General features: G+C 40.2%; 2 protein-coding genes across 3 annotated transcripts; both read left to right on the top strand.

Annotated features, from left to right (window-relative positions):
• The first annotated feature begins 1108 nt into the window (after nucleotides 1-1108).
• Nucleotides 1109-25284, top strand: RNF135 (ring finger protein 135). Of its 2 annotated transcripts, XM_063109352.1 has the most exons (5): nucleotides 1109-1476; nucleotides 8339-8482; nucleotides 11607-11769; nucleotides 20963-21052; nucleotides 24215-25284. In XM_063109352.1, exons 1-5 carry the CDS (start codon nucleotides 1132-1134, stop codon nucleotides 24742-24744), a joined length of 1272 nt encoding a protein of 423 aa, XP_062965422.1. In that variant the 5' UTR covers nucleotides 1109-1131; the 3' UTR covers nucleotides 24745-25284. The 2 variants fall into 2 exon arrangements, with proteins under 2 accessions (XP_062965422.1, XP_062965423.1); XM_063109353.1 differs by lacking the exon at nucleotides 8339-8482.
• On the top strand, nucleotides 17579-17941 carry LOC134389496 (large ribosomal subunit protein eL34-like). Its single transcript, XM_063113067.1, has one exon. The coding sequence runs from the start codon at nucleotides 17579-17581 to the stop codon at nucleotides 17939-17941; it is 363 nt and encodes a 120-aa protein (XP_062969137.1).
• Nucleotides 25285-27237: the final 1953 nt, after the last annotated feature.

Here is a 27237-nt window from a genome sequence, read left to right as displayed (position 1 = left end):
GTTGCAGTGAACAGGACTAAAGCCTTGTTGGGAACTAAAACCACATGGGCTGTAGGTAAATTTTAAAAGGATACAGTTTTTTTTTTTCCTGGCACGCATTTTTCTGAGTTCCCTCTGTTCTCATGGTTAGTTGATACTTTGAGCCTTGGTTATGAGGAAAGATAACATTATTTGCATGAATGTAAAGTTATTTTCCAGCCAGCCTGGAGTCTTGCACATACCATCCAAACACTGGGAAACCAAGGAAGACATGAATAAAGCTATGCTGATTCCAGCAGGACCTTGAGATAACAGTAAGGATGGGAGCAGAAGCCGGACGGAGCCTTGGCGGGAACTTGCACCAGGCTCCTTGCATGTCCCCTGCCTTCCTGCTTTTCATTTCCCACGGCCCATTATTCCTCAGTCCCCTCTTTAAAAACCTCTCCGTAAAGCTGAGTCTTGGAGATGGCTTTAGTCTGGCCATTGTCCTTCAGGTCTACAGAACAGATGGGCCAGCCTAACATCTCTCCTCAGGTCACCGGGTTCCTGAATAAAAGCCGACTTCCATTTTCACCAACATGTGGTTTATTTTTGAAAGGGCGTAGGCCGCCGGACCTGTGCCCGTTGACAGTTACTCAACCTTGGCTGCGCATTCGGATCCCCTGGGGGGACATTTTATAAGAATCCCTTACTCGTGCGGGGGCTCCACCCCAGACGAAGAAATCACACAACGGTATTCTCCAAGAGCTCCCCGGGTGACGTGCACCGGCTGCTTGTTAGAGGAGCTGGAGGACACCTAGTGGGCACCTTCTCCTAAATGAGTTCCTGAATCGAATTCTGTCTCCGCATTGTCGGGGTTGCATCTTAACGGGGCGACATCAAGCTAAAGGGAATCTGGGGACGTGGCTTGCAGCTAACTAGCCTCCCAGGGCAGGAGGCTGTACCTCCAGGCCCGCTCTGCCTAGCGGGCGCCGCTGGCTGCGCGGTGGAGGCTCCAAACGAGCCCTCGGCAGGACCGCAGAAAGGAAGAGAGGGTGGGCCGAGGACAGGAGAGGCAGAGGCGGCCGGGAGGAGGAGGAAGGGAAGAGGAAGAGCGAGGGAGGAGCCTGCCGAGACGTGGCCGCGGGTGGGCGACTTCCGCGCCCCGGCGCCATGGCGGGCCTGGGGTCCGGTCCCTCCGTCCCCGTGTGGCTGGCCGAGGACGACCTGGGCTGCATCATCTGCCACGGGCTGCTCGACTGGCCCGCGACGCTGCCCTGCGGCCACAGCTTCTGCCGCGACTGCCTGCAGGGCCTGTGGGGCGCGCGGGGCGCGGGGCGTCCCTGGACCTGCCCCACCTGCCGCGAGGACGGCGCGCGACCCCCGCGGCTGCGGAAGAACACGCTGCTGCAGGACCTGGCCGACAAGTACCGCCGGGCCGTGCGCGAGCTGGACGCCGGCCCCGAGCCCGCCCCGAGCTCGGTCCCCGCGCCCCAGCGCCGCCCCGCGCAGCCGCCGGTAGGGAGGCCGCGTCGCACTGCCTCTGTCCCCGGGCTGCCCCCGCCGCCTGCCCCCATCCCCAGAGGGTTCGTCCCCCTTCCCCGTCAGGTCTACCTAGACATTACTTTTCTCAGTCTGAAAGTCGAATCCGCTCTTGAGAATCTTTGGAAAGTTTAGAAAAGTATGAAAAAGCAGAAAAAAAATTCCAAATTCCTTGAAATCTTGCTAACCCAGCTCACCGTGGCGTATCTCCACTTCTTTCCAGTCTTTTCGCGGTCTCTCTTCCTCGCGCTCTCTGTCTCTGAAATTTATTTATTTAGGCGGCCGGCTGGAACGGTTCTGAACCCTTGACCTTGGTGTGAAAAACTTTTTATTGTGGTAAAATAAATATAACACAAAATTTGCTATTTTAACCAGTTTTAAGTGTACAAGTCAGTGGCATTAGTTACATTTCTAATGTGCAACTATCACCAGTATCTGTTGCCAAAAACTTCATCACCACAAACAGAAAATCTGTGCCCATTAAACAATAACTCCTCGTTTAAAACCCTGCCGCCCGCCCGTGGTAACTCCAGTCTACTTTCTGTCTCTGAACTTGCCTGTTCTAGCTGTTTCACATAAGTGGAATCAATCAATGTTTGTCCCTTTGTGTCTGGCTTCTTTTCAGTTAGTATCATGTTTTCCAGGTTCATTCGTGTTGTAGCACGTGTCAGAACTTTATTCCCTTTTATGGCTGAATAATATTCTACTGTGTGGATATAACACATTTAAAAAAAAACCCATTCATCCATCCATGGACATTTGGATTGTTTCCACCTTTTGGTTTTTGTGACTAATGGCACAGGGAACACCGCTGAATGAGTATCTGAGTCCCTATTTTGAATTTTTTTTTTCCTTTTTTCTTTGACATCACTAATCTGAAACCTATTTTCAATTCTTTTGGTATATACCTAGGAGTGGAATGGTTGGATCATGTGGTAATTCTGTGTTTAACTTAGAATTACCAGCTGTTTTTCACAATGGCTGCACCATTTCACCAGCAATGTATGAAGGTTCCAATTTTTCCACATCCTTGTGAACACTTATTTCTGGGTGTTACTGGTTTTTAGTAAAGCCTTCACACTTTAATATAGGTGTGAAGTAGTGTCTCATTGTGGTTTTGATTTGCATTTCTCTAATGACTAATGATATTGACCATCTTTTCATGTGCTTATCGGTCGTTTGTATATCTTCATTGAAGAAATGTCTGTTCCAGTCCTTAGAATGTTTTTAAGTTGGGTTGTGCTGTAGACTGGATGCCAACTTCCTTGAAGCTTAAATCCCCACTATAGCTGTTGAGGGTGGGAAATCCTATTATGGTAATTTCAAGGTGCAGCCTTGAAGAGGTGATTAGATTGTAGGACCATGTTGTAGTGAATGGATTAATAATGGTAGTCAGGGATGTGATTCTGAGGGCTTTAAGAGGAAAGCAGTGAGACTGTTTTTCTCTATGCTCCACCATTTTCACAATGTAATACCCTGCTGTCACTGTCACCACCACCAAGGCCTTCACCAAATGTGTTGCCTGTACTTTGGATTTCCCTGCCTCCAAAACTGTAAGCAATAAATTTTGTTTTCTTTATAAATCACCCAGTTCCATGTATTGTGTTATAAGCAACAGGAACAGACTAATACAGGTTGTTTCTTTGTTGTTGAGTTGTAGGAATTTTTAATATATTCTGGATATTAAACTTTTACATATTAGACTTATGAATACATTCTCCCATTCTAGGAGGTGTCACTTTCTGGACAGTGTCCTTTGATGCAGAAAAGTTTTAAATTTAATTTTGGATGATGTCCAATTGATCTTTCTTCTTTAGTTGCTTCTGTTTCCTGTGTTATAGTTACAAATCCATTGCCAAATCCCAGTTTGTAAAGATTTATCCCAGTGTTTTCTCCTTAGAGTTTTATGATTTTTCACTTATATTTAGGTTCTTGATCCATTTTGAGTTAATTTTTGTGTATGGTGTGAGGTAGGGATCCAACTTCATTCCTTTGTATGTGAAAATCCAGTTGTCCCAGCACCATTTGTTGAAGAGACTATCTTTCTCCATTGAGTGGACTTACCATCTTTGTCAGAAATCAATTGGTCATAGATGTATGGGTTTATTTCTGTACTCTCAATTTTATTCCATTGATATATTTGTCTATCCTTATGCCAGTACCACACTGTTTTGATTACTACCACTTTGTAGTAAATTTTGTCCATTTTTTTCTTTTTGGTTTTTTTTTCTTTGTTTCTCCTCTTTTTGTTGTAGTAAATTTTGAAATTGGAAAGTTTGAGTTTCCTGACTTTGTTCTTTTTAAAGATTGTTTTGGCTATTCAAGGTCCCTTACAATTCCATATAAATTTGAGGATTAGCTTTTCCACTTCTGCAGAAAGGCTGTTGGAATTTTGATAGAGATTGTGTTGAATCTGTCGATCACTTTGGGTAGTATTGACATCTTAACATTATTAAGTCTTTTTTCCCCCAAAATATAGAATTTCTTTCCATTTATTTAGGTCTTCTTTAATTTCTTTCAGCAGTGTTTTGTATAAGTCTTTCACCTCTTTGGTTAGATTTATAGGTATTTTATTATTTTAGATGCTATTTTATTTCTTTTTCTTTTTCTTTTCTTTCTTTTTGTGGCTGACTGGTAGGGGATCCAAACCCTTGACCTTGTGCTATAGCACTGCATTATAACCAACTGAGCTAACTGGCCAGCCCTAGATGCTATTATGAATGGAATTGCCTTCTTGATTTCTTTTTTGGAATATTCATTGCGGGTATATAAAAACACGACTGCTTTTTTGTTGATCTTGTGCCCTGCCAACTTTGCTGAATTCATTTATTAGTTCTACTCGCTTTCTTATGGATTCTTTGGTATTTTCTACTTATGGGTTTATGTCACATTCAAATAGAGGTAGTTTTACTTCTTTCTAATTTAAATGCCTTTTATTTCTTTTTCATGTCTCATCGCTCTGGCTAAAATTTTTAGGACAATGTTGAATAACAGTGGTGAAAGCAGACATCCTTGTCTTGTTTCCAATCTTAGGGGAGAAAGCTTTCGGTCTTTCACCACTAAGTATGATGTTAGCTATAACTTTTTAAAAATTTTCCTTTATCGTGTTGAGGAAGTCCTCTTCTATTCCCAGTTTTCTGAGTGTTTTTATCATGAAAGGGTGTTGGATTTTGTCAGATGCCTTTTTTGTGTGAATTGAGATGATCACGTGGTTTTCTTTCTTCATTCTAGTAATGTGGTGAATTACATTGGTTGATTTTCTTAGGTTTGACTCACTTGCATTCCTGGGAAAAATCCCCACTTGGTCATGGTATATCATCCTTTTAATATGCTGTTGTATTTGGTTTGTTAGTATTTTGTTGAGGATTTTTGCATCAATATTTATAAGGGATATTGGTTTATAGCTTTCTTTTCTTGTGATGTCTTTATCTAGCTTTGGTATCAGGGTAATGCTGGCCTCATTGAATGAGTTACGAAGTGTTCCTCTCTCTTCAATTTTTTGGAAGAGGTTGAGAATTGGTGCTAATTTTTATTTAAGAGTTTGGTAAAGTTGACCAGTGAAGTCATCTGGTCCTGAACTTTTCCTTGGGGTGTTTTTAATTACTGAGTAAGTATCTTTACTTGTTACACATTTGTTGAATTTTTCTATTTCTTCTTGAGTCAGTTTAGGTAATTTTTGTTTTTCTAGAAATTTGTCCATTTCATCTAGGTTATCTAATTTGTAGGCATATAGTTGTTTGTAGTACTCTCTTATAATCCTTTTTATTTCTGTAAGGTCACTAGTAATGTTTCTACTTTATTTATAATTTAAGTTATTTGTATGTTCTCTCTTTTTATCAGTCTACCTAAAGTTTTGTTAACCTCATTTATCTTTTCAAATAACCAACTATTGGTTTCACTGATTTTGTTTGCTGTTTTTCTATTCTCTATCTTATTTATCTTTGTATTAATATTTATTATTTTCTTTTTTCTGCTAGCTTTGGGTTTAGAGTGTTCTTCTTTTCCAGTTCCTAAAAGTATAAATTTAGGTTATTGAGATCTTTCTTTTCTTTTAATATAGATATTTATAGTTATAAATTTTCTTCTAAATACTGCCTTAACTGTATCGCATAAGTTTTGGTATGTTGTGTTTTCATTTTCATTCATCTCTAATTATTTTCTAACTTCTTTTGTGATTTCTTCTTTGACCCATTGGTTATTTAAAAGCATGTTGTTTAATAACCATATATAATTGAATTTTCCATTTTAATTTCTGTTATTGATTTCTAACCTCGTTCCATTGTGATTGAAAAAGATACTTTGTATGACTTTATAATTTTTAAACTTATTGATACTTTTTTGTGGTCAAACATATGGGCTGTCCTAGAGAATGTTCCATGTACTCTTGAGAAGAATGTGTATTCTGTTGTTGTTAGGTGGAGTGTTCTGTGTATATCTGTTCGGTCTAGTTGTTTTTTAGTATTGTGCAAGTTTTCTATTTCCTTATTGACCTTGTGTCTAAATGTTCAATCCATTGCTGAAAGTGGTTATTGAAGTTTCTAAGTATTATTGTAGAACTCTCTACTTCTCTCTTCAATTCTGTCAATGTTTGCTTCATATATTTTGGGACTCTGCGTTTGGTGCATAAATGTTTATAATTGTTACATTTTCTTGTTGAATTGATCCTTTTGTTGATCTAAATGTACTTCACTGTCTCTTGTAACTGTGTTTGATTTAATCTATTTTGTTTGATATTAATATAGCCACCCCAGCTCTCATTTGGTTACCCTTTGCATATAATATCTTTGTCCATCCTTTTACTTTTATTATTATTATTATTGTTATTTTAGTTCACTTTTAATCTATTCATGTCTTTGGATATAAAGCGAATCTCTTGGAGGCAGCATATAGATAGATCTGTACTTTCTATCCATTCTACCAACCTCTGCCTCTTTCTCCCCATATTTTTGTTGTGAAAATACACATCATATAAAATTTACCATCTTAACCATTTTAAAAATTTCTTTTAAAAATATTTTATCTTACTTTTTAAATTAAAAAAACTTTTTTTACTTTTTTCTTTCTTTCTTTTTTTTTTTTTTTGCTTTTTAAAATTACATTAACCATTTTTAAGTGTATAGTTCATCAGTATTCAATATATTCATTCCAATTAATGGTCTCCAGTTGAAAGGAAAAAACTTAAATAAAGAAAAAAATGCATTCATAATGTTTTGAAAGCATCACTACCATCCATTTCCATAACTCTATTTGTCTTGCAAAACTGAAATTTTATACCCATCAAACAATAACTTCCCATTTTCTCCTCAACCACCCCTCCAACCCCCACTGCAGTCACCATTTTATTTTCTGGCTCTGATTTTGACTACTCTAAATACAGATTATAAATGGAATTACATAGTATTTGTCTTTTTGTGACTGGCCTGTTTCATTTAGCACAGTATCTTCAAGGTTCATTCATGTCATAGCATATGTCAACAGTTCCTTTCTCTTTAAGGCTGAAGAATGTTCCATTATATATATATGGCACATTTTGCTTATTCATTCAATTGGACATGGACACTTGGGTTGCTTCCATGTTTTAGTTATTGTGAATAATGTCACTATGAACAGGAGTTTACAAATATCTCTATGAGATTCTGCTTTCAATTCTTTTCAGTATATATCCAGAAGTAGAATTGCTGGATCATATGGTAATTCTATTTTTAATTTTTTGAGCAGCCACCATACTGTTTTCCACAGTTGTCCCATTTCACATTCCCAAAAACAGTGTACAAGGATTCCCATCTTCTCACATCCTCACCAACACTTGTTATTTTCTGTTTTTGTTGTTGATAGTAACCATCCTAATGGGTGTGTGATGGTATCTCATTGTAGTTTTGATTTGTATTTCCCTAGTAACTCATGACATTAAACATTGTTTCATGTGCTTATTGGCCATTTGTATATCTTCTTTGGAGAAATGTCTATTCAAGTCCTTTGCCCATTTGTTAAATGGGTTGTTTGTTTTTTCTTGTGGAGTTTCAGGAATTTTCTGTATATTCTGGTATTAATCCCTTATCAGATGTATGATCTGTAAATATTGTATTCTGTGGGTTGCCTTTTTACTCTGTTGTTAGTGTCTTTTATTATTATTCTTTCTTTGTTTCTTTCTTTCTCTTGTTAGTGTCTTTTTTTGCACAAATTTTTAAAAATTTCATGCAGTCCAGTTTTATTTTTCTTTTGTTGCCTGTGCCTTTGGTGTCATATCCAAGAAATTATTGCCAAATCCAATGCAAAGATTTTGCCCTGTGTATTCTTCTTTTTCTTTTTTCTTTTTTTTAAGATGACTGGTAAGGGGATTTAACCCTTGACTTGGTGTTTTCGGCACCACACTCAGCCAGTGAGTGAACCGGCCATCCCTATATGGGATCCGAACCCATGGCCTTGGTGTTATCAGCACCGCACTCTCCCGAGTGAGCCACGGGCCGGCCCACCCTGTGTATTCTTCTAAGAGTTGTATTGTTTTAGGTCTTACATTTAAGTCTTTGATCCGTTCTGAGTTAATTTTTATATATGATGTTAGGTAAGGGTCCAACATCATTCTTTTGCATACGGATATTCAGTTTTTTTGGTACCATTTGTTAAAAAGACTGTCCTTTCCCCATTGAATGGTCTTGGCACCCTTGTTAAAATTGTTTGACCATATGTGAGGATTTATTTCTGGGCTCTCTATCCTACTCCATTGGTCTATATGTCTGTCTTTATGCCAGTACCATGGTGTTTATGGCTTCCTCTGTATAGTAATGTTTCCGGGGTCCAGTTTTACGTAACCCAGGAGCCAAACTTTGCTCTTTTAAAGGTGGTGGTACAGAAGAACATCACAGAAGTTGGTCGGGAGCTGACAGAGCTGGTGGAACAGCTTGAAGACATTGTCAGGAGCCTTCAGAGTCAGGGGCCCCACTCAGAATCTGGACGAGATGATAAACAGAGCATCCTGTGCATGGTAGGCTCAGCTGGGGAGGAAAGGATGTGGGGGGTGGGGCTAAGGACAGCTTCCAACTGGAGTAACATAAACATGTTTGAAGCTGAAGGATACAATAAGTCTCAATCTTTTACCATTCTCTTCACTACCAAACTTGGATGACTGGAAATTTGGAATGCTTGAGATGAGGTCTAGGAGCTTCAGGTGGGCTAGAACCCATCTTTATCATTCCGCCTAACCAGCTTTCTCTCTTAAGATCACCAGTGACCTCTATGTAAAGCCTGCAGACATTCTAGTCTTTATCTGCTTTGGCCTTTCCTCAGCCTTTGACACAATTGACCACACTTTCATTCTTGAAGCCTTCCCTTCCCTTTTCTTCTGGGACACAAGTCTTCTAGCTTTCTCCCACCTCTCTCTGGCTCTCTCTGTGCCTTCTCAGTCTGTTTGCAGGCTCACTCCTCTGCTCAGCAATTAAATGCTGGAATTCTTCAAGGCTAAGTTGTAGGTCCCTTCCTCTTCCCCTTTAAGTGGACTTTCCCACAACCATGGCATTATTTACCACCTCTTTGCACAAATATATCTCCAGCCTGGAAATTTCTCTGAACTCTAGGCTGGTATTTTCCTTCTCATCTTTCCTCTTGGATATTTCAAAAGCATATCACACTTAGCATTCCCCACCTTAATACTGGCCCTGTTATCTTTCCAAGTACACAAACCAGAAACGTGGGAGTTATGTCACCTCCTTCTCTCGCACCCTACCATGCAGCATATAGTAGTTCCAAGACCTCCCTAAATATCTCTCAAATCTGTTTACTACTCCTAAGCTCTAATCTGAGCCTGTGATAATTTTTTTTTTGGTGGCTGGTCAGTACAGTGATCTGAACCCATGACCTTAGTGTTATAAGGCTGCTCTCTGATCGACTGAGCTAACTGGTCAGCCCAAAACTTAATTTTTTTATTTAAAAAAATGTTTTTTGGTGGCTGGCTGGTACAGGGATCCAGAGCCTTGACCTTGGTGTTATAAGGCTGTGCTTCTTGCCTATAGTCTATTCTCCTCACGTTCATCTGAACAACCTTCTCAAACAGAGATCTGATCATATAACTCATTTGCTTCAAACACTCCAATGACATGTGTTTGCTCAGGATTAAGACCCAAATCCTCACAGGACCAGCAAGGTCCTGTAGGATCCCATCCCTGTCTACCTTTCCCATCTCATCTCACCCTACCTCCTCCAGGCTCTATAAGCTCCAGCCACACTGGCCACATCTGTCCCTCTAGTGTTTCTCACTTCTTCCCACTACAGGGCACCCTTCACAGAATGCCCTTCCTTTACCCCATCACCTGGGTGATTGTATTAGTCTGTTTCTGTTGCTTATAACAAAATACACAGAACTGGGTGATTTATAAAGAAACAAAATGTATTGCTTACAGTTTTGAAGGCTCAGAAGTCCAAAGTCTAGGGAATACATCTGGTGAAGCCTTTCTTTGGTGGTGACTTCCGTGATGGCAGAGTATCACATTGTGAAAATGGTGGAGCAGAGCAGAGAGATAGCTCCTCATGCACTGTCCTTTTAAAGCCTTCAGAACCACGCCCATGTCCACCATTATTAATCCATTCACTATGGCATTGTCCTATAATCTAATCACCTCTTCAAGGCCCCATCTTTTAATTACTGTAATAGGATTTCCTACCCTCTACAGTTAACAGTGGGAATTAAGCCTCAATGAGGTTGAGAGGGGGCGTCCAGTCTACAGCAGTGATGTTTGCTCATTCTTCAGACCCTAGATAGATCACTGCTTCCTCAGAGAGAAGCCTTCACTGAATTCCTTGAACAAATAAAATCCCCCAGTTAGAGGCTCTTATGATTCCATGTCCCTTTCATTTGCAGCAGCTGTCACAGATTTGTGCCGTACTTCATTAATGTCTGCTCCTCCATCCCTACCCCTGCACTGGACTCTAAGCCTTATGAGGATAGGGACTTTAATGCTTTTGTTCTTTTGTTCTTCATTGTATCCCCAGGCTCTAGCACAGTACTTGGCACATATAGTAGGTGCTCAACAAATACCCAACGAATGAGTGAATAGATGGGTCTTCGGCAAGGTGATGTGTTGGGATAGAAAGTCTGAGCATCTGACTTTCAAACCTGACATTGCCACTCACTAGTATGATGACCTTAGGCAAGTCATTTCATCTTTCTGAGTCTCAGGCTCCTATCTATAACATAAGTATAATGATACATGGCCTGCTACCTCATTGGCTTGTTGTGAGGATTAAAAGAGATTTATATAAAAAAGTGCTTGAGCAATGTGAAAATGTAGGATGATATAATTGACTGTGGCAATTTAGTTAACCTCCATGAACTTCAACTTCTTTTGTAAAATGGGGATAATGAACCTACCTTGTGAGGCTGTTATGCAAATTAGAGGTCAGCAATACATAGCACGTGGAGAGCACTCGATGAGTGTAGTGTTTACTATACTACTGCTATGATCGGTGAAAAGAATGGGGAATGGATTATGCAGAATTAGGAAGGAAAGTCAGGTGTCAAAGTTGGTGAGTAGGTGAAGGGCTGTATTGAGCAATAACTGGACAGGGAGCATGTGTTGGAGGCCCCAGAAAGTGGGGCCTGGATGCAGGCAACATGTTTACATTGGCTCTTTAGAAATACTATGATATAAAGTCAGGAGATTATTCTGCCCTCTGCAGTTTACTTATCTCAGTGACTATCTGTGTTATTTACTTTGTAAAGGCCCTGTTAGGTGGGCCTAAATTTTTTAAAAACTTTTTTGGTATTGCCTAAGAAATCCACATTTATTGTACAAAATATTAGAAAATACATTACAATTTAAAGAAAACAAATTAAAATCCTTCATAACCCTGTCACCTAGAAATAACCACTCTTTGATATTTTTGCTGCACTGTTTGATATTTTTGTATGTATTATTTCAGATTGTTTTCAAGGCACATATTTTGAGGGCTTAATTTTGTTTTAAAAAGATCTTCCAAGTTTCTTGGAAGAAGAAAACCAAAAAAACTTGCTCTGAGTTAAATTAAAAAGTACAGATCTAGGGCAGAACTTGAATATAGTTTTTGATGGGTTCTAATAAGGGACTTCCATCTATTTTTTCATGACTCATCAATAGACTTTTTCTTCTGGGATGGACCTTGCCTCGGCTTCTCCAAAGCTAGTGACTTCCAACACATCCGAGGGAAAAATTAGAGATGTTCTACATCACCTAGAAACAATTCGGGAAAAATTACAAGAAAACTTCACATTGAAAGAAGCTCCAGAAGAACAAACACAAGGTGAGTTGATTTCATTGAGTGCGGGAGGATGAGATGTGGAAATTGGTGGGAAATGGCCAAGTGCTCCATGGCTTTGTCCCTTGTGAACAGGATCCCAGAGCCCAGCTATGTTGTAAATCACTGAGAGAGTGTGAATCAGATAAGAGTGGCCGATGTGTTTTTGTGGCTGGATATGTTTTTGGACATGACTGGAAGTTTGATGAATCACAGACCTTTAATAGACGGAAGCTCATTTTCCAAGACCCATAAACCCAGAACCTAGATTACTCATCATCTGCGTTATCTTCCCAAAGGGATTCCCAAATAGTCCGCTTTTCAATTCTAAACTAGTAAATGTCTTTATTAACAAAGCACACAACTTTTAAATAGTTCTTGATACATTCTATTAAAATGTAATCTCTGGGGAATGCGTTAATATTAAACAGTAACAATGTAGAGAGGAATCTTTCTGTCTTGACTTTGTGGTTTCTCGGTTGTTCTCCCAGAGTTTTGTTTTGTTTTGTTTTGGCAGCTGGCGGGTAAGAGGATCTGAACCCTTGACCTTGGTGTTATAATACTGCGCTTGAACCAAGCGAGCCAACTGGCAAGCCATAATATTTTTTTATTCGAAAATCAAAACAATGTAAAAAGGCATATAGCAAAAGTCTTTTTCCCATCTGGGCTGAATTCCCCCGTCTCAGTTTACCACTTTTATTAGTTTTTTGAGTGTCTATTCAGAAGTTATTTATACAAATACAAGCAAATATAAATTTATATTCTTATTTCTCCCAATCTTATTTTTACACTACAAGTAGCATAGTATAAACATTTTTCTGCATTTTCCTTTTACCTAATACACTTGATACCTTTATGATTCAGTACCTAGAGCATCTTGTCTTTTATAGCTGCACAGTATTCCAGTTTATGTATATGCCAACATTTATTTACCCAATATTCTATTGATGGATGCATGATTGTTTCCAGTTGTTTCCAATTATAAACAATGCTGAAGTCAATAACTGACATACATTATTTCATATAGGTGCAGATATAATTGTAGATTAAATTGCCAGTAAGGGTTGCAGGGTCATAGGGTAAATTCATGTGTAATTTTGATATATGTTGCTAAATTGCCTTCCAATAGGATTATATCAGTTTACTCTCCCACAGAAGTGTATATCCCCACAGCCTGCCATCTGAGACTGTTGTCAAACTTTTGTATTTTTTTGCCAATCCAATGGTAAAAAAATTATTGATATATAAGTATACTACACTTTTAATTTGTATTTCTTCATGAATTGTCTGTTCATACCTTGTGTTAGTACTTTAAAAATTAACTTTTAGGAACTCTTTGTAAATCAGGGAGGATAACCTTTTGTCTGTGATATGAATTACAAATTTTGTTCCCAATTTGTCATTTATCATTTGATTCTGTTTAGTGTGGGCTTTCTTTTTTAACACAATTAATTAATTCATTTTTTATAGCAGTTTTGGGTTTACAGAGAAATCAAAAGCACAAATAGTTCCCATATCCCCACCCCCTACCCCAACACATGTAGTTTCTCCTATTATTAATGTGTTGCATAAGTGTGGTACATTTGTTATAGTTATAAACCAAGATTGATCTATTATTATTAACTCAGTTTTACATTAGGATTCCCTCTTTATGCTGCCTAGTTCTATGGGTGTTGCCAAATGCGTAATATCATGTATTCACCATTATAGTGTCATACAGAATAGTTTCACTGCCCTAAAAATCCTCTATGCTTCACCTGTTCATCTCCCCTCCCTCCCTCCCTGAAACTCTGGCAACCACTGATTTTTTTCCCCCATTACCTCAAACATTTGTCATTTCATTGTGTTGGGAACATTCAAAATCCTTCCTTCTAGCTAATTAAAAGTATATGCTAAATTGTTAGTTATAGTCACCCCAGAGTGCTATAGAACTCTAGATATTATTCCTCCGATCTAGTTGTACTTTTGTATCCATTAACCAACCTCTCAGTGTCCCACCACCCTTTCCGGCCCCTGGTAACCACCATTCTCTTTTTTTTTTTTTTTTTTTTGTCGTTTTTTCGTGACCGGCACTCAGCCAGTGAGTGCACTGGTCATTCCTATATAGGATCCGAACCCGCGGCGGGAGCGTCGCCGCGCTCCCAGCGCAGCACGCTACCGAGTGCGCCACGGGCTCGGCCCCCACCATTCTCTTTCTACTTATATGTGATCAATTTTCATAGCTTCCACATATGATTGAGAACATATAGCATTTCTCTTTCTGTTCCTGGTTTACTATTCTTAATATAATGTCTTCCAAGCTCATCTCTGTTGTCTCAAATGACTAGATTTCATTCTTTTTTATAGCTTACTAATATTCCACTATCCATATCTTGGCAATTGTGAATAGTGCTGCAATAAGGAAGAGGGTGCACATATCTCTTCAATGTACTAATTTCCTTTCCTTTGGATATATACCCAGTAGTGGGGTTGCTAGATCATATGGGAGTTCTATTTTTAGTCTTGGAGGAACTTCCATACTGTTTTCCATAATGGCTATACTAATTTACATTCCCACCAAAGGTGTATAAGCATTCTCCTTTCTCTGAATCCTTGCCAGCATTTGTTATTTTACCTCTATTTGATAATAGTTATTCTAACTGGATTAAGATGACATCTCATTGTGGTTTTGATTTGAATTTCCCAGATGGTTAGTGACGTTGAGCATTTTTTCATATACCTGTTGGCCATTTATATGTCTTCTTTTGGGAAATGTCTATTCAACTTATTTGCACAGTTTTTGATTGAATTATTTGGGTTTTTTTGTTTGTTTGTTTTTGTTTTTTGGTGTTGAGTTGTTTGAGTTCCTTGTATATTCTGGCTATTAATTCTTTGTTGGATGCATAGTTTACAAATATTTTCTCCCATTCTGCAGATTGTCTCTTCACTCTGTTGATTGTTTCCTTTGCTGTGCAGAAGCTTTTTAGTTTGATATTATCCCATTTGTCTGTTTTTGCTTTTGTTCCCTGTTCTTTTTAGGTCTCTTTCATGTAGTCTTTACCCAGCCTACCCTAACCCTAACCTAATCCTCAGTTTTGCTTGTTTGTGCAAAATTTTATTTCTCCTTTATTCCTGAGTGTTAGCTTTGCTGGGTATAGTATTCTTGGTTGGCAATTTTTTTCTTGCAGCACTGTAAAATATATAATCCCATTCTCTCCTGGCCTGTAAAGTTTGTGCCAAGAAATCTTCTGTTAGTCTAATGAGGATTCCCTTATATATGACCTGGTGTTTTTCTCTTGCTGTTCTTAGAATCCTCTTTGTTTTTGACTTTTGAGTATAATGTGCATTGAAGATGACATTTTGGGTTGAATCTTTTGGGAACATTTGAGCTTCCTGGATCTCTATGTTCATTTCTCTCCCAAGACTTGGGATGTTTTCAGCTATTATTTCTTTAAATTGGTTTTTAATGCATTTTCCCTTCTCTTCTCCTTTGGGAATGCCCATAATTTGAATATTTGTTCATTTAATAGTGTTCCATAATTCTTGTAGGCTTTCTTCACTCTTTTTAACCTTTTTTCTTCTTTTCTGTGACTGGGTAACTTCAAATGACCTATCTTAAAGTTCAGAGATTCTTTCTTCTGCTTGTTCTAGTCTGCTGTTGAAGCTCTCTATTGTATTTTTTATTCCATTCATTGAATTCTTCAGCTGTAGGATTTCTGTTTGGAACTTTTTTATGGTATATATTTCTTTGTCAGATTTCTCATTCATATCATGGATTGTTTTCCAGACTTTTTTGCATTGTCTATCTGCATTTTTTTTTTTTTTTTTTGTGGCTGGCCAGTATGGGGATCTAAACCCTTGGCCGTGGTGTTATCAGCACCATTCTCTAACCAATGAGCTAATTGGCCAGTCCCCCTCATTAAGTTTTTTATTGTTGTTGTTGTTTCTTGGATTTTAATTTTTTTGGGGGGGGGCTGGCTGGTATAGGTATCTAAACTCTTGACCTTGGTGTTATAACACCACACATTGACCAACTGAACTAACTGGCCAGCCCTAATTTTTTAAAGATCATTCTTTGAATTCCTTTTCTGTGAGTTCATAGATTTCCTTTTCTTTGGAGTCTGTCACTAGCATGTTATTGTGTTCCTTTGGTGGTGTCATATTTCCTTACTTTTTCATGTTTCTTGTGTCCCTGCATTGATGTCTGTGTATTTAGTGGAACAATCATCTCTTCCAAACTTCACAGAATGGCTTTCATAGACACAGTCTTTCACCAGCAGTTGGGTCTTAGTGGGCTGGTTGGGAAGGGTGTAGTGATTTTGGTTCCACACAGATGCAGTGGTATAGTTTTGGGGCAGCTTCTTCAGCTGTGATCAGTGTCACTGATAACTGTTGGTGCCTCAGTGACCTTGGCTGTTGAAGTTTCTTTAGGTGGTGGCAGCAGTGGCATAGGTTGTTAAGGTCTTCAGTGGCAAGGGCTTTGGGGATCCTTTTATTCCCTCTATTATTGGCTGAGAGGGTTCCTCTTGGTGTCAGGTCTGACCTGACCTACAAGCTGCTGCAGCTGTGCTGGGTTCCAGGTGCAGGTATTTAGAGGGGCTGTGGACCCAGGATCCTGGGTTCATGGTCTCATGTACTGACTGTGGCATGTAGGTTTTTCCCCCTCAGGGAGAAGTTCTTCTTTGTTTCCAGCTCATCCTGGTAGGGGATGGGGTAATGGAAGCTAGGTGTTTCCTTCTGTTCTCTTGTGGCTATCCTGAGTTTCTGTGCTCACTAGTGTTTTTGTTATTCCTCTGATGTGCTCCAGTGCTCTCCTTTAGTAATTTTCTTCCAAATATAGTTGTTTATTCACAGTTTTGTCTGTCCTTGTGGGAGAAACAAATGGTAGGATCTTCTAGTTGGCCATCTTGTTCCACCCTGGGTTTTGTAATGCTATATAGACATTTTTATTTTCATGTAATAAATTTTATCTGGTAGGTTCTTCTAGTTGGCCATCTTGCTCCACCCTGGCTATATAGACATTTTTATTTTCATGTAATAAATTTTATTAGTCTTTTCTTTCATGCATTCTAGATTTTAACTTTTATTTAGAAAACTTCACTACCCCAAGTTTAGAAAGGAATTTTCTGATGGTGTGTTTGTACTTTTCTCTTTTATATTCAAATCTTTGGTTTCATGTTTTATATTTAAATCTTTGATCCATTCAAAGTTTATCTTGGCATGTGCCCCAGTGAATTTTAAATAATAATATTTACACAGCACTACTTCAGAGACATATCTCTTATAACATGTTTATATTTAATGATGTTGTTCTACTTAAAATGTTGTTCCATATTTAACTGGAGAAACATGATTCCTTGGGAAAAGTTATCACTTTCTTTGATTAAGTATATATTTTTAAAAATGTTTATTTCTATGTTCATTCATGTTGTAGTGTGTGTTAGAATTTCTTCCTTATGTTAAGGCTGAATAATATGAGTGTACTTCAATAAGTTTGTGGAAAAATAGAATTAAGAGATAATACTAATCTTTCCATGAACTTTTTGAAGGACCCCCATATTCCATTGTATGTATATACCCCATTTTGTATATTTGTTCATCTGTGAATGGACAGTTGAGTCACTGTCACCTCTTGGCTATTGTGAGTAATGCCACTATGAACATGGGTGTGCAAATGTCATGTCAACACCGTGGTTTTAATTCTTTGGATATATATCCAGAAGCAGAATTGCTGAATCATATGGTAATTCTATTTTTATTTTTTTGAGTATTTAAGTATTTTTTAAAATTTAATATAGAAGCTTTTCTGGGGATGGTGTCTAGAGAGGCACTCAGAATGGTCTGGTGTCTGACATACCGTCGTAGGCTTTCCTACAATACAGCCTCTAACAAAACTAGACTGTCCCAAACCCCTGGTAATAGAATAGTTTCCCTTTATACCAAGAAGGTTGGGAAAGCACCAAAATCTTCATGTGGCGTGTGTCCAGACAGATTTCAAGGGTTTTGTGCTGTGAGACCTAAAGTTCTTATGAGGTTGTCTAAAATGAAAAAACATGTCAGCAGGGCCTGTGGTGGCTCCATGTGTGCCAAATGTGTCCATGACAGGATCAAGCATACTTTCCTTATTGATGAGCAGAAAATGGTTGTGAAAGTGTTGAAAGCACAAGCACGGAGTCAGAAAGCTAAATTTAAAAAATGAAGCTTTTCTGAGTAATAAAAAAATCAAAAGGCAAAAAAAAAAATTAATGTAGAAAATGGTATTTCTCTAAGAATGCTTTAGCAAGTACAATATGCTTCTTCCTCTGTCGTTATTTTATTTTGATTTATCTGGAACATCTTTAAAACATAAGATGTGGTATATCCCTACTTCTTGAAAGATCATTCCTTAAAATTTTCACAAGATTATTTTTAACATAATAGATTAGATGTTCTTCACATCAACCCTTTAACACCTGCTAAGTAATTTGCTTCATGTTGTGAAATACGTATAACATAATGTATCATCACAATAATTTCCTTTGACCCTAAGTAAGTACATCTTGAGATGCTACGGAAATCACAAGCCTAACCAGAACAGTGCTTCCAAGGTGTGTCCTAGGACTTCATTATTAATTACAATGCAGATTCTAGGCCCCAGTCCCAGGCTACTGAACATCAACGTCTATGGGAGTAAGCCCCAGGAATCTGCATTTTTGACAGTCTTGTCAGGAGATTTTGATGTACACTAAAGTTTTGAAAACCACTTTGGTGCAGCTTATTCCAGAAGGATTGATTATTTGTAATATAAGTTTAATTATTGGGAAGTAATCTTATGCAGAATCATTCTATTTAAACAGAATAGTGCTATAAGAGACCTTTTCCTGAAATTATTAAATTATTTTCAATGCTCAAGAGATCCTGGCTAGTTTTTATAGGAGAAAAGTCTTGTGGCTATTTACTTTTATAGTAGAGAAATGAGATTGTTTAGACTCTATTATAAAGAAACTTCTCAGTAGTTAAGTATATGCAACAAATATTTCTGTAAAATCAACTGCTTAATGAAAACATCATTTTGTTTTCTCTACAAAACTTATCACACATTTAACAAAACCTTTTATAACCAGTGGGTAAGCAATCTAGGTATAAACCCAGAGAGATTAATTTATCATAAAACTTATCTCCTTAATAGTTACCAGTGTTTTATTTAATAGTTAATCAGCATTTATGAGTGTACACCATATGTAATTTTTCCTAAGTATCTTTAAAATAAGAAACAATCAAGTGTAGATTATTTCTCCCATCAGTAGGGGAAAAAGTGTTAGTGAGTGATGGAGTTTGGATGTGTTGTCCCCTCCGAAACTCATGTGGAAATTTGATCTCCAATGTGGCAGTGCTGGAAACCGATTGAGTCATGGGGGCGGATCCCTCATGAATGGATTAATGCTCTCCCTGGGGGAGGGAGGATTAATGAGCGAGTTCTCACTCTATTAGTTCCTGCGAGAGCTTGTTGCTTAAAAAGACCCTGGCACCCTCTCTCTCTCTCTCTCTTGCTTCCTCTCTCTTGCTTCCTCTCCCACCATGTGATCTGCTTGTACCCGCCGGCTGCCTACCATTTTCTGCCATGAGTAGAAGCAGCCTGAGGCCCATGCCAGATGCAGCTGTCCCAGAGTCGTAAGCCAAATAAACCTCTTTTCCTTATAAATTACCCAGTCTCAGGTATTTCTGTTATAGCAACACAAAACGGACTAAAACAGTGAGTGTTAGTTTTAAAAAAAAGTAAATAGGGGCTGGCTGGTTAGCTCACTTGGGAGAGCGTGGTGCTGGTAACACTAAGGTCAAGGGTTTGGATTCCCATAACAGCCAGCCGCCAAAAGAAAAAAGAAGTAAATAACTTCAGCAGGTCTTGCAAATGTTTTTTAAAATTGTGATCAACAATACACAACAGCCCTATCAGCCAAATAGAACAGGGATACCCACCTAATTTTTTTTTTTAATCGTGGTAAAATATTCATAACATAAAATTTACCATCTTTACCATTTTTAAGTGTGCAGCTCAGTACTGTTAAGTATGTTTATATTGTTGTACAACTAATCTCCAGAACTTTTTCATCTTACAAAATTGAAAGTCCGTACCCATTAAACAACTCCTCTACATTCCTTCCTCCCCACCCCTGCCCGCCAGCCCCTGGCAACCAATGTTCTGCTTTTTGTTTCTATGAATTTCACTACTCTGGGTACCTCACATAAGTGGAATCATACAGTTTTTGTCTTTTTGTGACTGTCTTGTTTCACTTAGCATAATGTCTTCAAGGTTCATCCATGTTGTAGCATGTGTCAGAATTTCCTTCCCTTTTTGGGGGGCAGCTGGCCAGTACAAGGATCCAACCTGTTGACCTTGGTGTTATAGAAGTCCTTCCTTTTTAAGGCTGAATAAAATTCCATTGTATGTATATACCACATTGTGTTTTTCCATTTGTCCTTCGATGGACACTTGGGTTTCTTCAGTAACCACCTGAATGTTGAGAATGGCCTCTTGACAGGCAGCTCTCCTGCTCTCACGACCGAAGTTACCACCGCCCACACCCTCGACAGGGTCTTTCATCTGAGTCTTAGATTCAGTTTATGCTTTTGTCACTTCAAGATACAAATGGGGGAAGATTTCACCTGCAAAGCCCACACTCTAGGGCTCCCCTCACTTTCTCTTCTCCTCCTGGAATGGTCATTGCAGTCTAGCACACATGGTTGCTTTAAATTAATAATTAAACTTCAGTACATTGAGAGGGAATGAGGAGGTGTCAGCAGTTGAGATGGATCTCACACCAACTCATGTTACCCAGTTTATTCATACAACAATTTAAAGCGTTGACATGGGGGTCCTGGATATTGTGGGTGCCAGCATGCCGTGATCCACTGGACCTGTCTTAGTTAATTTATTTGATAAATATGAATCAAATACTTCCTATGTATAAGGCTGGCATGGGTCTTGGTGCTTAGAACGTAGAGATGAAGAAGATCCCTCGTCACAAGGAGCTTAGAGCTCCGTGGGGAAACAGACAGTAAAAAGCCCATGGCCAGGACGTGGGGCTCGATGCACCTGGGCTGAATGTACTGCCTAATCACGTTGTGACATTCTAACATGTGATGAGGAAGAAAGACATGTGCCCTGATCGTGATGTTTGGATACCTTCAGTTTGCTTTTTTCTAATGGGACTTCTTCCTCCCAATTCTTTTGGTTCCTTAGTGAAACTCCTAAAAGCTCCATCTTCTTCCTCATGCCCACTGCCTGACCAGAGCCCCACTGCACCCAAGAGGACATCTCAGTTTGCTCAATGTAAGTATGTGGTCTGTTTAAAACTTGGGTTTGGCCTGCTGTGGAGAGGAGCTGTGAAAACATGCTGAGTCCATCTCCCTGCTTCTAGGCCCATTCCTTGGCTTATGTTCCTGGATTTGTTCCCCAGACCAGGTCCTTCCACATGGGGAGCTGGTTACAAAGGCAAAGTGGGTTGAGACTCCCAAATTCCAGGCTCAGCCAGACCTATGAACAGTCAGAGCCCAGACAACCTTTGGGCATCTATACTGGGGCCACCAATTACAGCCAACTGCCTGTTCTCCAAGCTGCTTAGGTTTTACTGCTGTCCCGGTCTGGGGTGATCCTTAATAGCAAGGATCCTGGAATCAGACTGCTTGGGTTTGACTCCCAGTAGCTCCGGTCCCTAGCTATGGTATTAGACGAGTCACTTAAGCTCTTAAAGCCTTGGTTCCCTCATCTGTAAAGTGGAGATAATCTAGTACTTCTCTTGTGGTATTGCCGTGAGGGTTGACTGCATGAATGTGTGTAAAACACCAGCAGTAGTCATGCTACATAAGCATTAGCAATGATTTATGCACTCAGTAGGAAACAGTATATGTATTAGCCTGTTTCTGTTGCTTATAACAGAAATAATTGAACTGGGTGATTTATAAGAAAACAAAATTTATTGCTTACAGTTTTGGAAACTGGGAAGTCCACAGTCCAGTTGAACACATCTGGTGAGGGTCTTGGTAGTTGTGACAGTGACCCAGGGGTCTTATGTGGCAAAAAATGGCAGAGCAGAGAGAGACTAACCTCTCACATGCTCTCCTTTTAAAACCCTCAGAACCATGCCCCTGGCCACCATTATTAATCCATTCACAAGGCACAGTCCTACAATCTAATTGCCTCTTCAAGGCTCCACCTTTCATTACTGTAATAGGATTTCCCATCTTCAACAGTTACAGTGGGAATTAAGCCTCAGTGAGATGGGGTGGGGGCACCTAATCTACAGCATTCTGACCCCGACCCCCCAAACTCATGTCCTTTTCACACACATACATTCATTTTGTTCCCAAAGTCTTGTTTCAACTCAAAAGTCCAAAGTCTCAAGGTCTTATCTGTGAAACCGAAACAATTTATCTACTGCCAAGATACGATGGTAGGAGAAGCATAGGGTACAAATTCCTATTTGAAAAGAAAGGGGTAATAGGTCATAAACAAGTCCAAAACCTAGCAGTGCAGGCATCACCAACCTTACAGCTGGTGAATCAGGTACCTGAACTGCATATTTGACATCCTCTGCACACCTGTGTGAGGGTTGGGTCCCCAAGTCCTTGGGCAGCTCCGTTTCTACAGCTTTCCTGGTCTGAGGCCATGCTTCAATTTTTTCAGGCTGGCATTTCACCCTGGTAGCTCCACAAGTCTGGGGTCTCTATGGTGGTCCTGCTCCCATGGCTCCACTAGGCATGGCGTTTTTGGGGTTTCTCTTCTGCAGCTCTGACTCCACATTTCTGCTTGGCATTGCTCTAGCAAAGGCTGTCTGTGGTGACTCTGCCCCTGTGACAGATCTCTTCCTGGGCTCCCTGACTTTTCCATACATCCTTTGAAATTGGGGCAAAGGCTCCCAAGCCTTCACAGCTCTGGGCATTCTGCAAGCCTAGGGACTTAACGCTATTTGGATGCCGCCAAGCCTTCTGACTTGTAGCTTCCAAAGCTGCATGTCCAGCCAAGCCTGGGGCCAATTTAGCCACCGCTGGAGCAGCCAAAGCAGGGTGCTGGTGCTGGAAGCAGCTTCCAGAGATGGCCCTGAGCAGTGAGCCTGTGGAGGACGCCTCAGGCCTGTTCCCCTAGACCATTTTGTCTCCCTAGGTCTTTGGGCCTGAAATGGAAGGGTTGGCCCCAGAGGCTTCTGCAATGCTTTCAGTGCCTTTCCCCTTCTCTTGATATTCCCTTTCTTTTGTACTAATCTTCTTAGTACCATTGCATTTTCTCCTGAAAATGCTCTCTGCTTCTCTACCATGGACAGGCTACAAATTTTCCAAATCTTTATGCTCTGCTTCCCTTTTAAATTCTGGCTTTATGTAATACCTTTGCCACCATAACTCAGCATAGGCTGTTGCAAGTAGCCATGCAGCTTCCTGAATGACTTGCTGCTTAGATATTTCTTCTGCCAAATACTCTGGTTCACAACTCTTAAATTCAAACTTTCACAAAGTCCTAGGGCATGGACACCATACAGAAAGTTCCTTGCCAGTTCATAGCAAGGGTGATCTTTGCCACCAGTTTTCAATAAGTCCCTTCTCATTTACATTCGAGGTCTTTTTAGAGTGGTCTTTACTGTCCATATTTCTATCAGCATTCTGCTCACCACCATTTAACCAGTCTCTAAAACATTCCAGACTTTCCCTGGTTTTCTTGTCTTCTAAACTTTCACCAGCATCTAGGCTTTTTCTAGCCCATTCCTCCAAATTCCTCCAGCCTCTCCTCACCTCCCAGTTCCAAAACTGTTTCCACATTTTCAAGTATTTGTTATAAGCAACACCCCACTTCTCTGGTACCAATTTTCTGTTATTAGTCCGTTACTGTTGCTTATAACAGAAATAACTGAACTGGGTGATTTATAAGAAAACAAAATTTATTGCTTACGGTTTCTGAGGCTGGGAAGTCCAAAGTCCAGTGGATACATCTGGTGATGGTCTTGGTGGTGGTGACAGTGACCCAGGGGTCTCGCATGGCAGAAAATGTTGGAGCAGAGAGAGACCAACCTCTCATGTGCTCTTCTTTTAAAGCGCTCAGAATCATGTCTCTGATGACCATTATTAATCTATTCACTATGGCATGGTGCTAGAATCTAATCACCTCTTCAAGGCCATCACAACCTTACACAAAAAGTACTTCTGCAAAGACATCTGTCCAGCAACTGTCTGTCCAACCACAGACTGGTGTGTCTCTTGTTATTGGTCCCTGTAGCCAAGGATAATTATCCCCAAACAGTTATGTGACCTCCATCATTTTTCCTTTACAATCCTTTGTCTCTATTTCCTTAATACCCACATAGTTTATTATGGCATGTGTTCTATTGCAATGTTCTAATCCCAATTAAGCTCATTATTTTTTTAGAGAGCCTCTTTCTGTTTGTAATTTAGGTTGGCAGCATGGACAATCAAAAGCTGACTGGCCATGTGCTTGCTTTTTCCCCAGGGGCCATCAATCCAACCTTTGACTTGGGCAGCCTGGCCTGTAGCCTGGAGGTATCCGAGGATTGCCGGAGAGTGACTGTGTCTCACTATCCACAGCCCTATCAGTGGAGTCGTGACAGGTTTTCAACCAGCCAGGTCTTATGTTCTCAGGCCCTTTCTTCTGGGCAGCAGTACTGGGAAGTGGACACTAGGTATTGCAGCCACTGGGCAGTTGGAGTAGCTTCCTGGGGGATGAGCCGTGACTTTATCCTGGGAAGGACTATAGACTCTTCGTGTGTAGAGTGGAAGGGAACAGGCCATCTCTCTGCATGGCACATGGTCAAGGAGACTGTCCTCGGCTCAGACAGACCTGAGGTAGTGGGCATCTGGCTGGACCTTGAGGAGGGAAAGCTTGCCTTCTATTCAGTGGCTGATCAGGAGAAGCTTCTGTATGAGTGTATAGTGTCTGCCTCCTCTCCTCTGCACCCTGCCTTCTGGCTATATGGCTTACATCCTGGAAATTCCCTGATCATAAGGCAAGTAAAGGCGTAAAGGTTTGTCAGGGGTTAAAATACAGTGGTTTCTTGGTGTCTCTCCCTGCTTTCAAGGAGGGTGGCAACTTGACTTAAGAATCCCACTTTTGATGTTAATCCTCCTGTGCAGTACAAGATTAACTCAGCGGGCTTGGGGTGTTTGAACCCTGCAAATTCCAAAGAAAGGACCAGTCCCTGGCTGGCTTGAGGGAGATAACCTCTAAGCCCCTGGAATATCCTGCCTGATAAGAGTTCTTTGTTTAGGGGGCCTTGGGCTATGTAGTATCAGCTTGATGTCAGCAGGGGCTGGAGATCAAGTCAGCCATGTGGGCAGTGAGACATGCCTGTGTGACTGATCCCCAATAAAAGCCCTGGACACCAAGGCTTGGCTGAGCTTCCCTGGTTGGCAATACTTCATGCATGTTGCCACACATCATTGCTGGGAGACCTCATGACTCTACTGGGAGAGGATAATTGGAAGTTCTCCTGGACCTTGCCCTATGTGTCTTTTTCCATTGCTGATTTTAATCTGCAGACTGTCATTGTAATAAACTGTGACTGTGGCATAACAGCTTTGCTGAGTTCTGTGAGTCCTTCCAGTGTTTTATTAAACCTGAGTGTGGTCTTAGGGACCCCAAACATAAGGGACATATGTTACTTATCAATTGCCGTGTAATAATATTATCACACATTTAGTGGTTTAAAATAATATACATTTATTGTTTCACAGTTTCTGTGGGACAAGAATCTGGGCACAGGTTAGCTGAGGCTTCTGCTTTGGAGTCTCACAAGCTGCAGTCAACACGTCAGCTGTGGTCATAGTGTCATTGGAGGCTTGACTGGGGAATGTTCTGCTTTCAAACTCACATGGGTGTTGGCAGCGTTCAGTTCCCTGTGGGTAGTTGGCCTCGGTATTTTTTGCTGCCTGTTGGTTGTAGAACATCCTCAGTTCTTTATCCCATGGGTCTTTGCAGCACAGTTACTTAAGCCAATAAGAGAGAGATGATCTCTTAGTCAGGGAGATATGAAATCATATAACATAATCATATAAACATGTAACTGCATATGTCCCATTGCCTTACCTTTATTCTATTGGTTAGAAGCCAGTCACAGTCTCAAGGGGAGGGAATTACACAAGGGCATGAACATCAGAAGGTGGAGTGAATTCTCAGGGGCCACCTTACAGTCCGTCGGCACACGGTATTGTTTCATACTTGATTTCCAGCCCCCGCTTTTTTTTGGTGGCTGGCTGGTACAGGGATCGAACCCTGGACCTTGGTGTTATCAGCACCACACTCACCAACTGAGCTAACTGGCCAGCCCTTCCCTATTTTTTAAAACCATTTTATTATGTAACTAAACAAATACAGAAAACTATACAAATCATGTGGAGCTTAATGAGTTATTAGAAGGTAAACACTTTGTAACTACCATTCAGGTCCAGAAATAAAACCTGGTACTGACCCTAGAAGCTCGCTCTTGTGGCCCATTCCAATCACAAAATGCTCCCTTTGCCTGAAAGGAATCCCAACTTTCATACTAATCACCTCTTGCACTTCTGTAGAGTTTTATCATCCGAATATGCATCCACCACAATAGTCTAGTCTTGCCCATTTAAAAAAAATTGGTATGCCTTGTGGGCCGGCCTGAGGCTCACTCAGGAGAATGTGGTGCTGATAACACCAAGGCCGCAGGTTCGAATCCCATATAGGGATGGCCGGTTCGCTCACTGGCTGAGCGTGGTGCTGACAACACCAAGTCAAGGGTTAAGATCCCCTTACCGGTCATCTTAAAAAAATAAAATAAAATAAAAAAATTGGTATGCCTTTTAAAAACAGCTTTGTTGAGATATAATTTACATACTATAAAATTCATCTATTTAAAATGTACCAATCAATGTTTTTTAGTATGTTTACAGAGTTGTGAAACCATCACCATAATTTAGAACATTTCCATCATCCCAGAAAGAACCCTCATACCCATTATCAGCTGATATGTCTTTTAAGTCTCCTCATCTACACGTTTCTCTCTCCCGTTTTTCCCCCTTACCCCAGGCCAGAGTGGCACCTATTTTGAAGATGTGGAATTTCAACTCTGTTGGACTAGATTGAACAGAAAGCCCTGTTGTGCAAACCAGCCAGGCAACCTTTGGCAGTACATTTAACCTCTCTTTGCCTCTCTTTCCCCTGTAAAATAGAGATCATTATTATTTGCTCTTCCTTACCTTCCTCCCAGGGTTGCTGAAAGAAATAAAGTAATAGGTGAGGACATTGGAAGAATGCAAGGGTGATTATAACCACAGCAACAATGACGGACTACATTTTAATATCACACACTGTCTTCTAACATCTTGAGATTCACACCTAATTTCTATACATATCCTTGCAAACAAAGGTAAGCGGAATTTTTCTACATGGTCTACTAATTTGCTTTCTGAGTCTCATAATCACCCTGCATGAGGGACATATTATTTATTTCCTGTTAACACATGAGGAAGCAGAAGCCCATACAG

The sequence above is a fragment of the Cynocephalus volans genome, chromosome 10 (assembly GCF_027409185.1).
Source record: "Cynocephalus volans isolate mCynVol1 chromosome 10, mCynVol1.pri, whole genome shotgun sequence".
In the NCBI taxonomy this organism is placed as follows: Eukaryota; Metazoa; Chordata; class Mammalia; order Dermoptera; family Cynocephalidae; genus Cynocephalus; species Cynocephalus volans.
This window is presented reverse-complemented; position numbering and strand designations above follow the sequence as displayed.

What these genes read in the sequence shown, in the direction of transcription:
- RNF135 (XM_063109352.1), top strand. Translation starts at nt 1,132, where the DNA reads ATGGCGGGCCTGGGGTCCGGTCCCTCCGTCCCCGTGTGGCTGGCCGAG. An exon ending in GCCGCCCCGCGCAGCCGCCG is followed by an intron (nt 1,477 to 8,338) that starts GTAGGGAGGCCG and finishes GCTCTTTTAAAG; the next exon opens with GTGGTGGTACAGAAGAACAT. An exon ending in AACAGAGCATCCTGTGCATG is followed by an intron (nt 8,483 to 11,606) that starts GTAGGCTCAGCT and finishes ACTCATCAATAG; the next exon opens with ACTTTTTCTTCTGGGATGGA.
- LOC134389496 (XM_063113067.1), top strand. Translation starts at nt 17,579, where the DNA reads ATGGTCTGGTGTCTGACATACCGTCGTAGGCTTTCCTACAATACAGCC.